The sequence below is a fragment of the Stenella coeruleoalba genome, assembly GCF_951394435.1.
Source record: "Stenella coeruleoalba genome assembly, chromosome: 7".
Classification (NCBI taxonomy): Eukaryota; Metazoa; Chordata; class Mammalia; order Artiodactyla; family Delphinidae; genus Stenella; species Stenella coeruleoalba.
The window spans coordinates 19262407-19277119 of NC_137153.1; the positions used below are offsets into that span (position 1 = coordinate 19262407).

A 14713-nucleotide genomic window follows, 5' to 3' on the forward strand; every position below is an offset into this window, starting at 1 on the left:
CGTCTCCCTGGGGAAGAGCCCTCCTGGGATGGTGCCTGCCTGCCGAGGGTACCTGGGACTAGATTCCCTTTGACCACCTGGCTCTAATGGGGGTCTTCCTGGGAGAGGCACCTAGCCGGCAGCCTGGGATGGTCGGCCCCTCCCCCTTCCTTCCAGGGCTGAGCAGCCCGCCTCCCCAGGCCACGGCTCCGCCCTGCCTCTCACCTTCACCACCACCACGTAGCCCTCGGGGGGCAGCTGGCAGAGCTCATTCTTGAGGTCCAGCACAGCCCGCACCAGCTCCATGACGTTGAGGTACACCAGGTCGTGGGTCCGGTCCAGGTTGGCTGTGGGCTGGATGGACTGTGTGGGTCGGGGGAAGAGAAGCAGAGGGCCCAAGGGGAGGGCGGCGAGTCAGGGGCACACGAGCCATTCTTTCCTGGGCAGGCACTGCCCACTCAGGCGTCAGCCCAACTGCTGAAGCCTCTTCTCCGAAATAGTAGCGCCCTGTCCTGGGGGTGCCTCCCTCCCTTCTGCTTCCAGGGCAGTGGTTCTCACATTAGAGTCTGCCGGGGAGTCTTAAAAACATACTGCTGGCCGGCCTCACACCAGACCAACTGAACCATCCCCTGGGCCTGGGGGCCACGTGGTTTCAAAGCTTGTCAGAGGATTCTAACGGGTAACCAAGGCTGAGAACCGCTGTTCCAGAGTGAAGCAACCAGCATGGGCCCCACAGCCACGTGGGTGCCGGGAGCCCAAACGCGGCTGGAGAAAGGGAGGCGGGCCACACCCCCTGCTCCTCGGGCTGGACCAGTGAGCTTTCCTCCAGGTCAGGGAGGGGCCACGGGAGCCGGGGCACTGGCCTTCCCTTTGCTTTTTTATGAATTAGCTGTGTGGCCTCAGACAAGGCCAGCTTCAGCAGAGCCAGCACCTACCTGCACGCCCAGCCTCGGTGGCTTCTCTGGGGGGCCCGTGAACTCCGCTGCAAGGGGGGAGGGGGGACAATGAGCGCAGGGTGTTCTCAGCACCCCGACTCCTCCCTTCGTACCTGCTGCTAACCCAGCAAAGCCCCTCTCCACTACTACGAGGAGACCCGGGGAAATGAAACCCGAATCCCAGGACCATGGCGGGGAAAATAACCTCTGGCCTCCCTGGTCCTCTGTAGTCAGGGATTTCAAAGACAGAAAAAGCCAAAGTCACGCAGAGATGGAGTGATGGCAGGGGCTGTTCCAGCCTCGGGGCTGCTGCACCCTGGGCCCTGACACCCTGACCTTGACAGTCATGAGGGAGAAGCCCACTCTGCAGGCAGCAGGTGTCCGTGGAGCCCCGCCCAGGTGAACAGCTGCTGTGCAGTAGGTTTGCGAGCCTTCCCTCTTGTCTGCTTTGACCATTCGGGGTGGGTGGGGTCAAGGAAGTGAACTGGTAGAAGCAGCATGCTATTTCCTCCCCACTCTGATGAGCAAAGGCACATACAAGCCCTGTGTAGCTGCCTGAAGTAGACGTCAGAAGACCTGGGTCCACTCTCACCTCTGCCACCAGGGAGCTGGGTGACCTGGGGCAACTGACTGACAGTCCCAGGCCCGTAACTGTCTTCTGTCAAATGGGACGGTTCGCTCACAAGGGACCCTGCAGGAGCCAGACTACTGCCTGGGCTCAAGTCTGAGCAGATCTGAGCTCTGCTAATCACTAATCGTTAGCTCTGCTAATCACTGTGGGTAAGTCACTTGACCTTCCTGTGCCTGTTTCACGTCCTTTGTAAAATGGGCATCGTAAGAAATTGTACCTGTCATATAGGAAGGACTGCTGTGGGATTAAACGAGTTGACATTTTTCAGCACCTTGGGCCAGTGCTTGTCACCATCATCACAGTCATCAGTCCCCCCACCCCATCGTGATGAAGAGCCTGGCTCACTGCCAGCTCCACCCAGCCAGCCTGCAGCAGAGGGCCTTTAGGCTCCAGGAAAGACCCTGCGGGCTCAGTGGGCCCCGCCCTCTTTCTCTCTTCGGTCCCTGGGGCCTGGGGAGGAGCAGTCACCTGGGAGAGACGGGCGGAGCTACTGTAGAGCCTCCAACGGAGTGGGTGGGAGATAGGATCACCAACTCCTCCAAATAAAAGCAGCCACCCAGCGAGGTGGGGACAGGCGGCAGACGGAGGGGGATGGGGTGGGGCGGAGGGGGGGAGGTGGTGGATATCAACTCCCAAACCGCGCTTCTCTGCACACTCTGAGCTCAGACAGGGCAGACGTTTCTTCCAATTGCAAACACACTCCCTTTGCCGCTCTCTGCCCTGGGCAGGGGTGGCGGCTGCTTACAAGATGTCAAGAGGAAACTCCTGCCAAGAGGAAGGGCGCTCACACTTACTGTAGCCGACCTCCTTCTCTGGGGTCTGGAAGGAAGGAAAGAGAACAGGTCACTGATGCGGCCCTGGGACCACCCACGTCCCTCCTTGGCCTGTTCCCCACCCCCAGGTGTCCATTTAGAGGTTTAGAGATCTTAGCTCTAGGAGGACCTGGGGACCTCCTGACCGCAAGTGACCTGGGGGCCCTGTGGCCAAGGAAGGCGGCGCTAAGGGTGCAGCTCGAGTGTGAGCTCAGGGAAGGAGCCTGTGGAGATCAGAGTGAAGGGGAAAGACGTGCTCCCGAGGTGAGAGGCAGAAAGGAAGAGATGGGCAGGCCTGGAGCCAGGGTCCCCCCGCTGACTGCCAGGCCCTCCCAGGCCTTCCCCCTAAGGCAGAGACCTCTCGCGGTGACTTACCAACGGGGACTTGTCATTCATGTAAACCATGGGGTCCTGCAGAGGAGGAAACCAAAGCAGAGGACTTAGGATTCTAGAACTAAAACCCCCAAGGATGCATGGAGAGCGCTCACTCTAGCCAGCTGGGGAGGCGAAAGGGGACACAAAGTGACACGGCGGCCTGGACATCTCTCCCAGGGGAGCACGGTTATCAGAACGTGCCCGGCAGCACCGCAGGGAATGCGTCCCTTCCCGCCCCGGGGCTCAGCGGCCGCTCACCAGGGATCTCTCCTCCTGCCTCAGCCACTGGTAATCTTCCACCATCTGCTTCTGCTGCTTCTCCTGGAGCTGCCGCATCCTGACCCTCTCGGCCTCCCACAGCTGCTGGGCCTCCTCTCGGCTGCTGGGTCGGATGAAGTCCTCCTCCTGGGAGGACAGCAGGGAGACAGGAGAGGACACAGTAAGTCCAGTCCCCACACCCAGGAGGGACAACCCTCTGGAGAGCTTTGCGGGAGCCACACGCCTTGGCCTCACCGGCTGCTTTTTTCTTGTAAAGTTGTCCTTAAATCTGCAGCCATCTATGCAGACAGTTATTTGTGGGTCCGTCAGCCGCACATACACGCCTGTGTGTCAGTGAAATGCCGAACCCAAGCGCACATAGTTTAACAGGCATTGTTTTCAAACGATCACGTGATCTGTCACTACCATTTTATTTTCAAATAACTGTCCTAATAGTATTTTCTCAGTTGGCATTTGTCATGGCTACTGTCACTTAGTACAGTTGGAAATGCAAAGCCAGCCCTCTGGGAAGCCTTGGGACCTTATGGCCACCTAAGACCGCGATGGCGGGTCTGGAAGCTTCGAGGAGCAGTGGTGTGCTTTCCCCCAAAGCTGTCCACAGTGGGGTGGGACCCGAGAGGAGGAGCGACAGCAGGCACCCATCTGATCATGCCTCTTTACTACAACATACTCTTTATTAAGAAAGTAGCTTGGGTTATTTAACCAAAGGTTAAAACAAATGCATGAGCTAAGAGGTAAAGTGAAGAACACAATTTAAAGAAATAAGGATCTATAGATACGCAATAAATGCTTCCTCTCCCTAGCTTTATTTTTTATTTTATTTTTATTTATTTATTTTGCGGTACGCGGGCCTCTCACTGCTGTGGCCTCTCCCGTTGCGGAGCACAGGCTCCGGACGCGCAGGCTCAGCGGCCATGGCTCATGGGCCCAGCCGCTCCGCGGCACGTGGGATCCCCCCGGACTGGGGCACGAACCCGCGTCCCCTGCATCGGCAGGCGGACTCTCAACCACTGCGCCACCAGGGAAGCCCTCTCCGTACCTTTATTAATCTAACCCTGTTTTAACTCATTTGTGGGGCTTTGGATCTATTCATAGTTCTACCTGCTATTTCTTAAACAGAAGGTGTTGCATGTTTTCCTGTTAGTTCTCTTACCTCAATCTTCCCCAGGGTTCATTTATATAAATATCTTCTCAGTCCCTTTAAACTGGCTTGCATTTTTTCTGCTGCACAAGATTACTTGGGTCTCCTGGACATAGGAGCGTTACTGGCATTCTTTAGATTGCATATATCCTGGGGCGGCCTTTGCCAGGGGCATGTGACCTTTCCATGACATTCAGGTTGGCAAGCCACTCAGATCCTTTCCTTTGAACTGGCCAGTTTACACACAAGTCACTTACATAAAATGCTAAAAATTATTCTCCCTCTACTTTAGCAAGGCATAGTCTCTGCCAAGCCTCTAGAAAAGATTATCCCACCAAAGTCTCTAAAACACACTTGGATATAACACACAGTTTGACAATAGTTACACTGGTATGTTTCTCCTAGGCTTGTTCAGCTACAATTACTGCTCTCAGTTTCTAACAATACTTCTCATCATAAGTTTATTTTCTTGCTGAAATATTCTTTGTTTGTTACTCTATTCAGTAACTGTTTATTAAGCAGCTACTATATGGCAGGGATGGAGTTGGGTGCTGGGAGGGCAGTGATGGTTAAATATGCAGTGTCCCTGTTCTCATGGGTCCAAGTAACCAATAGTAGAACAGGGTTTCTCAACCTCAGCACAATTAACATTGGGGACAGATAATTCACTATCGGGGGGAAGATTTCCTATACCCTGTAGGATGCTTGCAGCAACTCCACCCACTAGACGCCTACAGCACCTCCCCAGTTGTTTAAGAAAAATGTCTCCAGATGTCACCAAATGTCCCCTTGGAGTTGAGAGCTACTGAGTTAGATCTTATTTTAGTAAAACAAATTTCAGAACATAAGAGTATTTCATAACCATAGAATTGATAAAAATAAATAAGATTTACTTCACAACAGTTGATGCCCCCAAATGAGGGGATTTTAAGGCTGTAAATATCCTCAGTTAAACGCCAACACCTGCAAACACAATGGCATGTCTACCGTAGGCTAGTGACAAATAGCGACAAATAGAAACTAAGTGTCAAACATTCTGAAGACAGAGTTAGGAATCTCCAGGTATAAGAAAAATGTACGGACTGAGGAAGACTAGAGTAAATACCAGTAGAAGGAGTTGCCAGACTCAAGAAAACACTATGTAGTTTTGTAATTGTCAGAAGAAGATTCCTACCGCTCAAACGTCTAGCATGCACCAGGCCTGATCACCACCTTACCAAATATTTTCACATGCATCGGTAGGTGTGTTCCTATGTCTTCCAATCGTCTCATAACACTCAAGGAGCAAATTATTATTATTATTTCAAATTGGACCTCTTCAGGGCTTACTGGTATACCTCAGGTGTTCTTATCAGGCAATGAATGCTTACATTGCTGGTCATTTTTAAGAGAAATCAGGTCCTTGTGGTGTTTTAAGATGACTCTGATAAGCTTTGACACCTTTTATAAATTGGCTACCCCCCATCCTGCCAGTCTTATTTCTACCTCCACACGCACCTGCCTTGTTCTAGAAAAACTGCTCCTGCACTCATCCTATGGTTTCCCATCACTCAACCTTGGCTCCAACCAATGCTCTGCCTCTTTCATCCCCTGCGTCCCAGTATTTTCCCCTCCGAATCTTCCCCATCCACTGAGGCCCAGCTGCAGAAAAGAAGCCGGAAAGAGTTGTTTTTCCCTCTGAGCTCCCACTGCACTTTCGCTGTACCTCTATGTGCCACTCACAGCTTTGTGGTTTGCATTTCAGGCAAGTATGCACCTGCCCCGTTCCTCTGGCTGATGGTAAGCTCACTGAAGGCAGTTCTCCCTTCAGAACCTAGGACAGAGCCCAGCAAAGTGTCCCTTTAAAAAGGTGCTGTTTATTGAATTCTATTATTATTTTCAACCTCAATTGTGAGGTCTTCAAGGGGGAGATTGCTGCCATCCTGACGCTGGTATGGAATCCCACAGATTCTCAGATGAGTCAGGCAATAGAGTTAGTCAGTAGAAAAATTGTTTTTGTGGGAACAGAAATCTCTGATTTTTGTTAAATGCTTTCAAATGCTTTGCAGGGAGCCTATTATACCTTTTCAGCATTCTGCCTGGAAGAGGCTTTCTCGATGTTTCTGATGTATACCATGAAATGGAGTTTATGTTTTTAACTTTTAATTTTTTTTTGCTTATTTTAAGAAATGCTCATTATGTTATTTTAGGCATACTTTCCTTGTGGCAAGTACTTCTAAACCCCTGACAGAAAAGGTCTTTTTTTCCTGCCGCACAGTCTGTCTTTACGGAACTGAACAAAGTCCTTACGGTGAGTCAGGGATTAGACAAACGCGGTGCCATCCCTCAAATGTACAAAATACCTTCTTACTGAAAGGATGCATTTTAAAGCCAATCTCACTAAAACGCAATTAATTATGAATAAAGAGTCAAGGGCAGGAGAGTGGAGGAATTGAACACTGCCTAAATGATAGTGCATGCTTAAAAATGCAGTTTTATTATCGTTAAGTATATGCTAAGATATAAATTGGTTAAATTAATGTAAAAGAGAAAAATGAGCTAGGTCAGGGGGATATTGATTCCACTAAGATCTCACTGCCTAGAATTCGAAGTTATCTTAATCATTTCAAAGTTTTACTAAATTAAGAATAACGGCATAGGATATCTCAACATACTTTCCCACATTTTGTAAATGTATTATAATAGAAATGTAGTTTCCCCTCAATTTTTAGAGTCTTATATGGTGAGCCTGAAATATCGTGCATGGCAATGGAGTTAGAGCTAAAATAATAAGGGTTTTAGTCTGTTATGTCACATATCAAGACTCCGTTTAGTAAAATATATCAAGTGTTCATGGCAACTGACCACGGGGACCATTTGTACTGAAGGAGAAGATGGGTGAGGACAAGTTACAAGTGGACAGGCAGAGGTGCTTTTTTTTGTTTGTCTGTTTTAACAAGACAATTAGAAGCTAGTCCACAAAATACTCAGGGCCTCATTGGCAGCTGAAGAGAAAGAGGTGACTGGGGAGGGTGTGGCTTAGCCCCACACTAGCCCCCAAGCTCCTTCTCGTACAGCAGCAACTTTTCCAAAGCAGCAGGAGTGGCAGCCACAAGGAAGCTTTTCCTTTGACTGAGGAGAGATTGAACAACCACAACAATCAGACAGGAAGGGCAGAGCAGGGCGGAACCTCCAGGATCTTTCACTTTTCTGGCACCATCAGGCTTGACTGCCCTCTTCCCATGAGCCTTCACACTATCGCCAGGGCTGAAGGAGGGGGGCAGATTCTACATCCTTCACCACAGTGCCAGAGTAGGGATGGGGCAGGTCTGGGTCCAGCTGGCGTCCTCAAGAGCAGCCCCGGGCTTGGCCCCTTAACTCTGATGTGCTTGCAGAGGAGAGGGAGTCACAGAGCACCTCAGTGGCCTGACTGGTACATGGAGGGCACCTCCTGAGCCCGAGGATGTGCGGTTCCCGGTATCCCAGGTACCTCCCTCTAGCAGTCTCTTCGGTCCTGGCTGGGACCCAGCATGCAGAGCCCTCTTACCCGCATGCTGTGGCGCTTGAAGACATTGTGCCGGTGGAGAGGTGGGGTGTGCAGAGAGTTTACGGGAGATGGATACTCCATAGGGCTGGTGAGCGTGGGCGAGCTGGCACACAGACCCTCAGGGACCTATTCAGGAGAAGCAAAGAAGCGCCAGGCACAGGGACAAGGCAAGAAGGTGGACAATTAGCTGCTACAAACACGAGCACAAAGAAACGATACAAGAGCTCCATGGGAGAAACAGGACTCGCTCTCCAGGAGGTAATAAAGAACAAGGTGTGGGCATTTCATTGGCCCCGTTTGAGAGACACGGCGGAGCGACATACACGGCTCTCGGCTAGAAGTCAGCACAGACACGGTGGTCTCTCTTCCATCCAACAGCCCTCCCTGTGACGTGGTGCATACCATGGGTCCATGTGTGTTACTGACCTACTGAGTACGTCTCCTCCTTCAGGACTCTTCAGAAAGGAGTTATATTCCATCATCATGTTACAGATTTGACAGATATGATTAACCCACAGGTATGTGTATATATAATACACACCTTAAAAAAAACCCCACTATTTTAAACATCGCAAAAGGGTATGTTTAAACATCGTAAAGGGTATGTTAATTCTTTTCTGGGTACCCGAGAAGAGCCGATGCAGGCCGTCTCCATTGCCCGAACAGGTGACTACTGCTCCTCTAAGGCACGAGGATGGAGTTTCAGGAAGGACCGAGATGAGGAATGGCCCTGAACCGCCCCAGCCCTCTGGTTACATGTTTACCTGGAATTGCAGCTTGGGTGCTAGAAGGTTGGTTTGTGGAGGGGGTCTGTACTTGGGCCGGCTGGGCTGGAGAGAGAACACAGAAATGAGTCAGTCCCTGTCTCTCTCCTTGAGTGAGCACAGCTCACCAAGGGGAATATCAGGTAGGAAACAGGTCAGGCTCGTTCAGGATGAAGAAGATGAGGAACAAAGTTATCATTAAAATCATATGCGTCCACTAACTGCGCATCTGTTACTACTGAGTGATGGGAGGGTACAAAGAGGCCAGCCTCTCTGCCCTCCTGGGGGGGTTACTGATCTCTGTGTGTAGCCTCCGCGGAGGTGGGAGTGCCTGCCAAATGAGTACTCAAGAGCCACAGACACCCAGAGGGAGGTCATGGAAGGCTCCGGCACCCACAGCAGCTTCACGGAGGGGATGAAAACCGAGCTGGGCCTGACAGCAGGCAAGGGGGACAGTGAAAAAGGCCCTGCATCCATAGGGATTTGTTATGGACCGAGTGTCGCCCCCCCCCACTCATATGCTGAAGTCCTAACCCCCAGTGTGAAGGTATTTGGAGGTGGGGCCTTTGGGAGGTAATCAGGGTCAGATGACGTAACAAGGGTAGGGCCCCTATGCTGGGATTAGTGTCCTAATAATAACAACAACAATAATAACGATAATAATAGACACCAGAGCTTGCTCTCCTCACTGTGTGAGGACCTGCGAGAAGGTGGCCATCTGCCAGGCAGGAGGAGAGCCCTCACCGGACGGGAATCCGCCAGCACCTTGGCCTTGGACTTCCCAGCCTCCGCGCTGTCTGTTTTCTAAGCCGCCCAGTCTGTGGCGCTTCGTATGGCACCCCGAGCTGACTACTACAGGCACGGTCCCTCGCAACCCACCCACCTAACAGCGGGGCAGCGGGGCACTGGCTCCTGTGCCCAGAGATGCCACGGACGTGGGAGGCTGCACCTCAGGGGCCCAAGGATGCTCCCCATCGTGTACCCTCAGGGTAAAAACACGAAAAGGAAAAGTGCTCCAGTCTCTCAAGGGAAACATTTCCGGGGTGATCCCCTGCTGCAGCCGTCCCACAAGGTGCCTGCTCCCTTGCTGTCTCAGATTCCACCTGCCAATGTGCTGATGGATGGTTGGGTCGAAGGGCTGAGAGGACCATAGGGTGCGATCCTACCTACGCTGTGAGGGGAGTTACGCAGCGAGGCCTGGGAGGGGCCGCACAGGGGCCTGGCTCTGCTGTGATTCACGGGGCCAGTGAGGCCAGGGCTTGGCTCACCTTGGGTGGGGGTTCCTGGAAGGCTGTGGGCTCCAAGATTTTGGGAGGTCGGTAGCGAGCGTTCCTCTCCTGCTCTATGGCGACGTCCTTCTCCATCTGATAAATGTCACTGCCGGGGAGTCAGGTCAGATAAGGAGAGAGAAACAGGGTCAAAAATGCTACTGGGGGCTCCTCTCTGTGCTCCACCACAGTCTGGATCCCATTCCCATGCCTCTGCACAATGCACTGGGGAGACCCCTCGGAGACAGGCTGCAGTACGGATGCTGCAGCCCCCCTCACCGAGGCTGGGAAGATCACGGAATGGGTCCAGGGTGGGGAAAGGTCCTCGGAGAACGAGTCCTAGCCCAACTGGACAGTGCGAGTGTGTCTCCTGCCCATGTCCCCATGCCTCTTGCCCTCCTGTCCCTCCTACTGGCACTGATAACCTGTATAGATTTCTGATGTCCCAGACAACCTCATGACAGAGGCCCGTGCTCTACGTCTCCTATTTTTCATTAAACCTCCCACCCATGCATTCCTGGTGTGTGCTAATGGGAAAGGGTGGTGGATTCCCTCCCAGATTAGCTAAGTGCATGCTTCTTGCCTTTTTAACCCAATCTGGTGGTTCCCAACCTGGGAATCACAGACCTCAGAGGACTCAAATAATTACAGGGGGTCCGTGAATCCACATGTTCACACGTGTACCAAGCACTGTCTGTAGACAAGTATTATGTGCTCTTGAAATAAATGTCTAAGCCCAGGATGGAGCCGCTACTGCCCAGGGGGTCACACCAGCAAGCCAAAATGCAGATAACTTTCATGTCCCTCTAAATGCTCTGCTTGACCAGAAACAAAGTACCACCCAGTTGGCCAACCCAAATGCCAAACCAGCTCTGGGCTTTATACGTACTTCCTGTTCTCTATTCATCCTCTATTTTTCTCTTCCTTATTCTTTATCTTATAAAAGGGTCCTGACTTCCACCCCATTTTGCACTCTGGCCCTTGGGCACGGAGACTGCCACTTCATGGAGTGTTAAATAGTTTGTCTGTATCACTTAAATTGTCTTCTTTAATAATTTTTAACAGTACTACTAAATATGTAATATTTGGTATTGTGTTTTCAGATGTATATGCATTATATTGTATGCAATAAAAAAATCATTATACGGCTTACTGCATTCTGTCAATCAGTGGATTCTAGAAGTGTATGTTACATGGAAGGGTTCTCAAAATTCAACATTAAGAGGGTTCTTCCTACCCCCAAAGATTGGAAGCCCTCATGAAATCCTTTCTTAGCTCCAGTGGAGGACCACCAGGCTGGGGCCTGAGGGAGGTGTCCTGGGGTCATCAGGGTCATCTGAGAGGCTCCCCATGTGTCTCAAGCCTCCAGAATGAATGAAGACCCCGTGACCCCAGAGCTTCTGAGCCCCTCAAGTTACGTCTTTCAAACACTTTTCTCCCGGAACCCTTTGGCTTCTCAAATCTCCCTTATAAGGGACCAACAGATGAGTCTAGAATTAATCAGGAGCGTCAATGAAGAGAGAGTCAGGGACAGAGAGGCCTTCTAAGCTGGAGGTCTTGCAGACTGTGTTGGAGCCCTGCCTGCAAACAAATGCAGCATATCTCCCATTGCCTGGACCTGGGGTTCCCAGCCTCCCCCTGGGGCTCCTCCCCACAAGGCAGTTTCTGGGGGCTATTTTCTTTCTCCGAAAAAAATGCCCACATGTTGACAACAGTGTTTAAAGTTGCAGTATTTAACATTAATTAAACACTAGGTTCCCTAACGTAGGAGCCAGCAAACTAGGCCCACAAGGCCAAATACGGTCCCCTACCTATTTTTGTGTAGCTTTAAACTAAGTATGGTTTTCACATGTTTGAATGATTCAAAAAAGTTAAAAGAAAAATATTTTAGGACATGTCAAAATTACATGAACTTCCAATTTCAGTGTCCACAAGTAACGTGTCACTGAAACCCAGCTACACTCATCATCTTCGGTTGCTTCCAAGCTACGGCAGAGTTGAGTAGTTTCAACAGAGACTGTATAGCTTGCAAAACCACAAATATTTATTGTCTGACCTTTTGTAGAAAAAGTTTGCTGACCCTTGCCCTAAAGAATGACAAAAGAAGTCAGACCACCCAAGGGGGCACTGGTGGCAGGCGGGCCACCAAGGCAACAGGATTACCCTCTAAAAGGCTCTCCAACAGCAACCTTCACCAAGGACCTCCCAGCACCCGGGGGTAATGGCTCTTGGGCACCTAAGAAGGATCAGACCCTCAGGCCACCAGTGCTTCATTCAGAAGGGACAGGGGATGCCTGTCACTGTCTTCACAGCCAAAAATCACTCCTTTCCCTGCTGTCTGGGGGGAACAATCAGAGGCAGAGGAAAGGCACAGGGGTGCTGCCAGGGAAGCAGGTCCCGTGCCCAGGCTGGTTGCCTGTAAGATGCACCCCAAACCTCAGCAAAGAGCACAGGCGCTGCAGTGAAAGTCTGAAGCAGCCTTTGAATTCAAACCTAAAATATATTTTCTGGGCACATACTAGGAGCAACGCCCTGTGCTCGCGGTTAAGAGATGCAGAGATGGTGCGGCTGACCCCACTCTGCGTCTGAGTTCATATATCTGACAGTGAACTCGGCTTCAGCCTCCTGCCTTTGACACAGCACTGAGCCTCTGTAAGGCCTCCTCCACTGGGAGGATGGGCTAACTCCACTTGGACACATGGCGCTGTGCTGGCCAGGGGGTGGGATGAGGTGGGGGCGGTCCCGGGGCAAGTCCCAGCCCCACCTGCCATGCCTTGGGCACTGAGTCACCAGCTGAGCCTGAATTCCCTCCTCCCTCGGAGGGGACCAGGACGCCGGCTGCATCTTGTTTAAGGAAGGATGTGGTAAACCTGTAAGCGCTATCGAAGAGGAGACCTGCTCTTCAGGGGCCCTGGGCCTGCAGCCCCTTCCGGCCTCCTTGCTCACCTGAGGCTGCACACGAGCTCAGTGAAGCGGGGCCGCTCACTGGGGTCGTAGTCCCAGCAGCGGGTCATGAGGGTGTAGAGAACAGGTGGGCAGAGGTCAGGCTTGGGCAGCCGGTCCCCCTTCTCGAGCACCCCGATGACATCCTTGTTCTCCAGCCAGAAGAAGGGCTGCTTCCCGAAGCTCAGGATTTCCCACATGCATACGGCTGAGGGCGGGAGGAGACGTCTCAGGGCCCCTGCTGAGGGGACTCTTGCCTAGAGAGGCAGCCCACCCTCCCCAGGAACAACCGGGCAGTCCGCACTCAGCGCCTGCCAGGGACCGCCCTGCCTTCCTTCGTTCCCCGTATAGCATCCCTGGAATCTTGATCACTATGGCGGTCCACCAAGGGACCAATCACCTGCATCCGTAAGCGAACTAATCCCCCCACCCCCCGGCCCCTTCCACACGGAGCTGTTAGGGTCTGTGGGATGTGGAGGGGACCATCAAAGGCACATCACTGGGACCACTGGTGCCTTCTCTTAGGAGTGGGTGGAACCTCCAACAGAAAGCTGGTATATATGTCAGTTGGGACGTATATACACTACTATGTATAAAATAGATGACTAATGAGCACAGGGAACGCTACTCAGGGCTCTGTGGTGACCTAAATGGGAAGGGAAACTAAAAAAGAGGGGATAGATGTAGATGTATAACTGATTCACTTTGCTGTACAGCAGAAACGGACACAACATTGTAAAGCAATTAGACTCCAGTAGAAATTAATTTAAAAAAAAAAAAGAAAGAAAGCAAGCTGGTGTTCAAAGCCTAACACCAACGCATGCTGCCTATGTGACCACGGGCAAGCCCCTGACTCGCCCGAGCCTCAGTTTCCTCATCTGGAAAATGGGAAGAATAATAATGAGATGTTACTGGGCTGGCTCTGGGGACCCGAGAGGGAGAATCTACACAGTTGTGTGCTCTGTAAGCGGCTGTCCATCTGCCACCTGGTTTCGCTTTCACCTCACCCTGCATCTCCTTCTCGGAGAAAACCTCAGCTTTGCCTTTGAGGATCCCCTCCAGGGTGGCCCACCTTAGTCCCGGGGCTGGTTGGTGGAGCACGTGCTCACCTCAAGAGCCTTTTCTGGGAAGATGAACCCAGGCTGGCCCTTAGCCCATGTCACCCCCGACCCACCACTGGCCTCCCCACTTCTGGGACTTCTCAGTGGCTGTAGCAAAACAGAACCTGGGGGTCCAGACCCCTGCTTCCTGTGCCCCCTCTTAACCTGGTCACAGAGGTGAGAATCGAACACTTTTCCACACCCTCCAGGAGGTCCACTCACCAAACATCCAGACGTCGCTGGCTGTCGTGAAGCGGCGGAAGTTAATGGACTCGGGGGACATCCATTTGATAGGGAGACGCGTCACAGAAGCTTTGGGTGGACAGAGGGTTTACAGTAGTTATTAGAGAAGGAGATCCAGATTTATGCAGAAATGCAGCCTAGTCTCCAGAGACTGTTGGCCTGGGCTTGCCTAACAGTCACCTTTTGAGGGGATTCTGGCTCCAGCGACCCCTCGAGGGGACAAAGCCATAACACCACCTGCACCTCACCTTTGTAATATTCCTCATCCTCAATGTACCGGGAAAGGCCAAAGTCCCCCAGCTTCACACACTCAGGGGAGGCCACCAGGATGTTCCGGACAGCGATGTCCCTGGAGGGAAGAGGCAAAGACACAGGTGAGTCAGCTGAGAATGCTTCAGGGGGACAGACAGACAGACAGATGGACAGAGAAGCAAAGGAGAAGAGAGCTTCAGGGCCCCGGCCTCCGGAGCAGAGTCGGGCAGCTTCTGTCAGTCGGTCCTTCCTGGACCCACGAGCCGTCTGGCTGGAGCCCAGCTCAGGCGGGAGCCTCGGCTGGCCCACCGTCCCTGCCACACACATGCCTGTCGTCTCCCTCCATTTCGTTGCTGAGTCCTGTCCCCATGACCCCTTCTCCCGCGTCTCCACCTCCAAGCCTGTCTCGGTTCCCCAGACTTCCTCCAGTCACCGCCCTGCAGCCTGTATTGTCCCCTCTGCCAG

The 14713-nt window shown here is 52.2% G+C and overlaps 1 protein-coding gene across 5 annotated transcripts in view; it reads right to left on the minus strand.

The window, feature by feature from the left end:
- PTK2B (protein tyrosine kinase 2 beta) overlaps positions 1 to 14713 on the minus strand; it is a 137761-nt gene that overhangs the window by 4604 nt on the left and 118444 nt on the right. For 3 of the 5 annotated variants that reach the window (XM_079927625.1, XM_079927623.1, XM_079927624.1), the window contains 11 exons: positions 14245 to 14345; positions 13976 to 14065; positions 12657 to 12861; positions 9711 to 9819; positions 8443 to 8508; positions 7679 to 7804; positions 2991 to 3137; positions 2733 to 2768; positions 2340 to 2364; positions 915 to 961; positions 205 to 342 (listed from right to left, as the gene is read on the minus strand). In XM_079927625.1, coding sequence (XP_079783751.1) covers positions 205 to 342; positions 915 to 961; positions 2340 to 2364; positions 2733 to 2768; positions 2991 to 3137; positions 7679 to 7804; positions 8443 to 8508; positions 9711 to 9819; positions 12657 to 12861; positions 13976 to 14065; positions 14245 to 14345 — 1090 coding nt within the window. The remainder of the gene's footprint in view (positions 1 to 204; positions 343 to 914; positions 962 to 2339; positions 2365 to 2732; positions 2769 to 2990; positions 3138 to 7678; positions 7805 to 8442; positions 8509 to 9710; positions 9820 to 12656; positions 12862 to 13975; positions 14066 to 14244; positions 14346 to 14713) is intronic. The other 2 variants (XM_079927627.1, XM_079927626.1) reach the window with 1 other exon arrangement.